Source organism: Malania oleifera, chromosome 6 (assembly GCF_029873635.1).
Source record: "Malania oleifera isolate guangnan ecotype guangnan chromosome 6, ASM2987363v1, whole genome shotgun sequence".
NCBI lineage: Eukaryota > Viridiplantae > Streptophyta > Magnoliopsida > Santalales > Ximeniaceae > Malania > Malania oleifera.
Genome location: NC_080422.1, coordinates 38870271 through 38877314, shown reverse-complemented (window position 1 = coordinate 38877314; position 7044 = coordinate 38870271). Strand labels below are relative to the sequence as shown.

The 7044-nt window shown below is 35.6% G+C and overlaps 1 protein-coding gene across 2 annotated transcripts; it reads left to right on the top strand.

The window, feature by feature from the left end:
• Positions 1-232: 232 nt before the first annotated feature.
• LOC131158056 (E3 ubiquitin-protein ligase RSL1) lies at positions 233-5981 on the top strand. Of its 2 annotated transcripts, none has more exons than XM_058112616.1 (2): positions 233-1272; positions 5449-5981. In XM_058112616.1, exons 1-2 carry the CDS (start codon positions 440-442, stop codon positions 5528-5530), a joined length of 915 nt encoding a protein of 304 aa, XP_057968599.1. In that variant the 5' UTR covers positions 233-439; the 3' UTR covers positions 5531-5981. The 2 variants fall into 2 exon arrangements, with proteins under 2 accessions (XP_057968599.1, XP_057968600.1); XM_058112617.1 differs by lacking the exon at positions 5449-5981 and adding an exon at positions 4958-5217 and having other exon boundaries at positions 252-1272.
• The last annotated feature ends 1063 nt before the right edge of the window (positions 5982-7044 follow it).

Below are 7044 nucleotides of genomic sequence, written 5' to 3'. Positions count from 1 at the left end.
AAAACTAAATAATACTAATATGTAAAATTGAAATTTTATTCATAAATTTAATATACTTTTTATTTTCTTTTTTTTTTAAATTTATTTTTTTAATAATCAAACTTAAAATTATAAATATCTTAATATTTTCCTCTCAAATCTTTAATATTTTCTAAGTTTATAAGTAATATGGACAAAGAAATAATAGCTTGCGAAAGAAGCTTCCTCCCATTCTATTTATATTTATATTATAGATATTGTTCATTTGGTCCACGTGGATCAGACTCAGGGGAAGCGAAGCGCCAATGAGTGGCGAAAGCTTCCAGGACTGGTTTTCCCTCCCAGTGGGCAGTGACGTTATAATTTCCCGCTACTGACAGACTCCTTTGGTTGCAGAGAGCGAGAGAGTGAGAGGGAGTGAGAGCGAGCCGAGAGAGCGAAACAGTTGCAATACCCGCAAATGGCCCAAGAATCAGCATCTGCTCTCGTCGTCGACGATTTCTACTTCTCTATCCTCATCGACGACGAATCCGAATCCCCGATTTTTCCAGTCTCCGATGCCAAATACGCCGAAGAATTGCAGCTCCAGGAAGCGCTGATGGCCTCCGCCGTCGCTACCCAAATCGCAAGCAGCAAGATCATCATGACCGAAGCAGGCTCCGTCTCGATTCCGAAACCGATCGAGATCGTGATGTTGGATCCAGAAACCGTTGGCTTTGCGGAAGAAATAGGCGAACCGTCGCGGAGCCCATGCGAGATCTGCGCCGAGCGGAAAGAGAGCGACGAGATGTTCCGGAACGGCGCTTGCACCCACGCCGTCTGCTCCGAGTGCATCGGCCGGCACATCGACGTGAAGATCAAGGAGAGCAAGGCGGTTTCGGTGACGTGCCCGGGGCTGAACTGCGAGGCAATGTTGGAGTTGGAGGCGTGCCAGTCCGTGATTCCGGGGGAGGTGGTGGCGCGTTGGAACGACGCGCTCTGCGAGGCTCTGATTCTGGCGTCGCAGAAGTTCTACTGCCCGTACAGGGACTGTTCGACGCTGCTGGTGAGGGAAGGGGAGGAGGCGATAAGGGAAGCGGAGTGTCCGATTTGCCGGCGACTGTTCTGTGCGCAGTGTTGGGTGCCGTGGCACGGCGAGTTGGGGTGCGAGGAGTACCAGAGGCTGAACGAGGACGAGAAGGGGAGGGGAGATCTGATGTTGAGGGAGCTTGCGAAGCAGCAGAGCTGGAACAGGTGCCCCCACTGCAGGTTTTATGTGGAGAAGACGGAAGGTTGTCTGCACATCACTTGCAGGTTAGTCACTATTCACTTTTTCCTGTCGATTCGTATTCGTAAGTTGTGGGTAAAAAAATTTGAACCGTGATTAAATTTATCTTTATAACGACCGATCATCATTCCAAAATATCCACCATAATTCTAAAATTCCTTAATCACTAGAATAGTGAGTACAATTTTGTTCTGCAAGTATGATGTTTTCTAGCGTGGCAGCTATTATAATTTAGATATTATGTTTTATTCTATCTCTATTAAATAATAATAGTGCCCCAAGGTTGGGCTCAAGTTGATGAGCAATAGGAGGGGTTTTGCATTCAATTTCACATAGAATCTAATTTTTTGATTTATAAGGGAGAGTTATGGACCCAACTACGACCTCCCCTGCTTTTGTCTCGCTTGGCAGTCTACCATACTTGTTTAGGTTAAAACTTTGGCTCACTGGAAGTTTTGATAAAAAAAAACTAAGATAAGAAGTTTCATGAAATTTTATAAATCTCTCCGAATAATTGCCAAAAAGACGCATACCCACTCGCTTTATATTTAGTACTAAGACAAATCCTTTAAAAAATACAAGTGTACAAAAATTGAATGTCGAAGGGGAGGTCTGCGGGGTATTTGAAACTTCAAGAAAGACTGATATCTCTTGCCTTAATAAATAATACAGTTTGCAATATAATACAGTATTATTACACATTTAAAAATAGAATTTATTATTATGTTATGATAATAATATTATTATTGTAGTAAAATATGATGTGTTGGCAATTTTACTTGTGAGGATTGCCTAACATTAGAAAATCAAGAGGAGGATGGGTGACATTTGTAGATGGGTCTAAAACTTAATAATTTGAATTTTTAGATCACATTGATCTCACCCATGATCATTAAAATCCTAACATGATAACATAACTGATTACAAAAGGCATTTATAATATACTATAATGATATTTAATATTACACGGCAATGGCGTAAAATGGTATTAGAATAAGTCTCACTTTATATTACTCTATCATATTATATGAACATTGCAGTAATAAATTATTGTAATTATATAAGAGTATATAATATTATATTAAAACATACTAAGATATATTATATGTTACATAAAATAATGCATTATTATTAACTTAACGTCCTAGAAAATGTCTGCTGATATAATAATAATTATCATAATAATACACAATCGTAACATCTCTGATACGATACTTTTGCATTCCTTTTTTTTTTTTAATCACAACATATATATATATATCTCCTCGGATAGAACTATAATCCAAAACTCTAAACATTTATATATACACAGATCCAGACTAACACTTACCCTATCTGTAATATCTACATCCCGCCCCTGAACTCTTAGGTTTGGATACTTGGTGATTTTGAAATGTTGAAATATTAACGGGATGTTAATATATAATGTTGAGAATTGGAACTTGCAGTAGATTGAGATTCAATCTCCTACCAACAACCTAAAGGATATATATAATACTATAATATATATAATATAATAATGTAATATAATCTATATATATGAGGACATTTGGAAATCTTCCTCGGGAAGATTTCCAATTTCAATTTCAATTAAACCTTACCCCCTGGCCGTGGCTAACTCACCTCTCTTTCTCTCTCTCCTCAAACACTCTTACACTCTCTCTTCGATTTCTCCCCAATATTCAGTCAAATCGATGATCAGACACCATCACGAGATCCTAGTTTCAATCCTTAGCAAGTTAATCGAAACAGATTTTTGGTTTGGCTTCTTAAGCATCACTCCAAGACCAAGGTAAGGGGAATAGATTATATCAGTTATTTTCAGAAAAATTGATTTCTCCCCAATATTCAGTCAAATCGATGATTAGACACCATCACGAGATCCTGGTTTCAATCCTTAGCAAGTTAATCGAAACAGATTTTTGGTTTGGCTTCCTAAGCACCACTCCAGGCCAAGGTAAGAAGAATAGATTATATCAGTTATTTTTAGAAAAATTAACCGATTAAATTGTAGTATTTGATTATTAAATTGTACTATTTGATTAAATTAAATTTTTGAAAATGTTTTGAAATTAAGTTAAACTGTAGGAATTTGATTAAATTAGATTTCTGGGATATTACGATAGTAATTATTTTAAGATTTAGTTAATTAAATTAAAATATATGATTACAAGATTTTGTACTTCAAACGCTGTAGGCGTCGGCTTAGGATCGTTGCAGGAACATTTTCAGTAATTAGCTAAAAAAAAAAAGGGCTTTACCCAGTGCGCAAGGCTCCCACTTTGAGTGGGGTCTAGGAGAGGTGGATGTCTGCAAGCCCTACCCTCATTTTTGGAGAGACTGCAAATAAGGGGAATAAATTAGGTCAGCTTGTTTTCTGAAATTTAACTGTTTGAAATTGGGATTTTAAGTATAGAAATGTTTTTCGTGATTTTCTGAATGATTAGGTATATTGGAATTTTGGATAATTATTGTTATAGGTATATTTATGAGAAACAGGTTTTCTGAGGTTGAGTAAAACCCTATAGTTTGTTATACCATTTATTTCAACAGAACAATATAGCTATCCCAGGCAGATTTTTATATTATGAATTATTACTTAAATTATGTGGCATGAGATTAAAACAGAACAATAATGATATGATGGTGCATAAGTTATAATATGAATTAACATCTAAATTGTGGGGCATGAGAAATAATTGTGCTACAGCTTACATAAGCCTGATAGACCATTTTGTGATGATATAGGACAAAATATGTTATATACTGAATTCAGGGAACGTTGGATAGATATGGTAGTTTGTTATGAATTACAGTGTTTTTACATATAGAGCTATAATATGATAGTTTGTTGTGTTCATGTGAATGATTGGACACTATACCTCTACCACTTACGAATACATTTAGGAACTCTCACTTTACTCGCAAATTGTATAACATAAATCAGACAAATTATAAAACATGAAACATATAATCTTAAACCATGAAACATATATTTAATAATCACGATAACACACAAATCATGCTTAGGATAACCGAAACTTGCAAATAAAACTATACGACGAAAACACTCACCAAAACATATTGTTGTGTGTTAGAGTGATGGTATGAATTACTGGTTTGGGGGATGGCGGCACGAAACGCCTCAAACTCAGCGAGGGTATAGTATGAACAGTTGATTGAGGGATGGCGACACGAAATGCCTCAATCATATCGTAAATGGTTGTTATGAATAGCTTATTGGGGGACGGCGGTACGAAACATCTCAATCATGGTAAATGTTTGTATGATAGTTGATTGAGGGACAGCAGCACGAAACGCCTCAATCATATAGTAAATGTTTGATGTGTGTAGAATATGTAACTTGTGGTTTTTATATATATAGAGCTTTTCATTTGAACTATAAATTGAATATTAATGGCTGATTGGAGGACGACGGTACGAAACGCCTCAATCTTAGCAAATGATTTATATGTGTACATATGATGTATCTGGTAATTTATATGTATAGGGCTTTTAAGCCAGGTTATGAACTAAAAATGTTATGTGATATGAAATTGTATGGGTATGAGTATAGTTTAAATTGCTATTTCATTTAAGTAATTAAGAGATGATTCATACGTATATATAAATTCATTGCCTCACACTGACACTAATTTATTTCTTCTGAGTGAGAGGTGTCTCATCCCATGAATATCCAATATTTTTCAGATGCCATGCGAAGTATAACAGTGATCAGAATAGCGCAGTGAAGCGTGGGTGGGATAGAAGGTTTTATTTAGAATAGATTTTTATTAAATTATGTTTTGATGTATTTAAAATTTTAGGGGTTTTAATTATGATATTGGAAATGATATTGTTATATTGGGTTAACTAGTAGTCTGATAATTATATTTGAGGTCTTCTGCTGTATGAAAATATTATTACAAGTGGTATCAAAGAATTTTTAAGTGAAAATTTTCAGATCGTTACAATATTAGTTCCTGTTTTCTAATATTGTTATTTTAAACTTACCATAATTGTAACTAAAAGGAGTTTACAGACTCTACTTACTGAGTTAGCTAGAAGAAGCATAGAAATACTTGTTTTCTAATTAAAAATATTGATTTAAGTTTAGTATTTGTCTGAATTAATACCTATCCCTAAGAAGTAGCAATCAAAGCCAAAATACTTGTCTCATGACTAATGAACTGTGATTTCAGGTGTGGATTTCAGTTTTGCTATGGATGTGGATCCCAATGGAGTTCTAGTCATGGTGGATGCCAAGGAATGTTGGGAGACTAGGCTCAGCAAAGCCAAGATTTGCCTGGCTACCACTCGTTTTAAGCTTACTTTCCATCCCTACTACGAATTGCCTTCACTAGAAAGAATTGTAAACATCAACGCAAGGGTTCCAGCAATGGCGAAGCTTGGGGCATGGGGTCGCAAGGCCTAGACTAAAAGTTTGTGTTTCTAAGTAATATAGTCGTTACTGCTATGAATGTATCTTTAAGTGCTGTTGTGAATATAATCTTCTCTAGTACATAGGAGCGTGAATTTGTATTTTATACATGTATTTTTTAATTTCAAATACATGTATTTACAAATTCATTATTTAGATAATACGTAAGAACTATGAGTTTGAAATACCCCAATGTTTGAGAGAGACTTCTATAGATTTGGATAAAATGTAATTCAAATTGGTATTAACTTTTGTCCAAGATTATATTTAAGATCCGAAATTTATACTTCCAAATGTAGTGATTATATATTTATTTGCAAATTCATTGTTTGTATACCTTAAAAAGTTCTGCTTTTTTGTAGAAATCTTGTGTATATTGGAGAGATTTATGGGGTATTTATTGTATATTTTTGAGTGAGATTCTTTTAGGAGATTTATTCTCATAGAGATTGTATAATAAGTAGTTTGTATTGACTTGTACAATATTATTCAAGAAATACAAAAATTATTCATTCTTATTTTATGGTATTAGAGTTAGGAGATTAAACATAACTAACAATGGCGGAATTGTCGGTCAAAGTAGAGGTTTGATGACCTCTAAATCTCACGAGGTCCTCTTAATAGAGTTTTAGTCTACGATTCGCCCCATCTCTACATCAAAGGGGAGACCTCTCCAGTTAGGGTTTCATACTTTCATTTTTCATCACCGTCGTCGACTACTGCCCATCACTTGCTCGTGAACCCTTGTGAGTCCATGACAACCCTCGCTACGCGGTGCAGCTGTACCTCCGCCTATTTGCCAATTAGCTATTTGCGCATTGCTCGCTCACTCGTTGTTACATTCTTCACGAACCACGGCACCAGATCATATGGAGGTTACTGATGAAGAACACATTGACTATGATTTGAGCGAGCCAACTATGGGTGAGAAACTTGAAAGCTTAATTTTACGGAATAATGGTAACAGCACAGGCCATGAGAAACAAGATTCTTCTCCTCACACAAAGCTTCGAAGTATCGACTCTATTCATATTCTACTTAAGCAAGCCCTACGTGTTGATGATCGTGCACCTTTGTTAGATTGCCTTTACACACAAGATGAAAAGGTTATCTCAAATTCCACAAATATTTCTTTGGGTTCTTTAACCCAAAGAGGTAATTTTTTGCAAGCCTTGAATATAACCTCTAAATCCAAAACTCCTTGGATTATTGATTCTGGTGTTTCTGACCACATGATCGATGTCTATCATCTTTTTTCATCATATTCACCCTATGCTGAAAATTTGAAAGTTAAAATTGCATATGGATCACTCATCTGTCACAAGCAAAGAGAATATTGGACTCTCTGACTCCATCA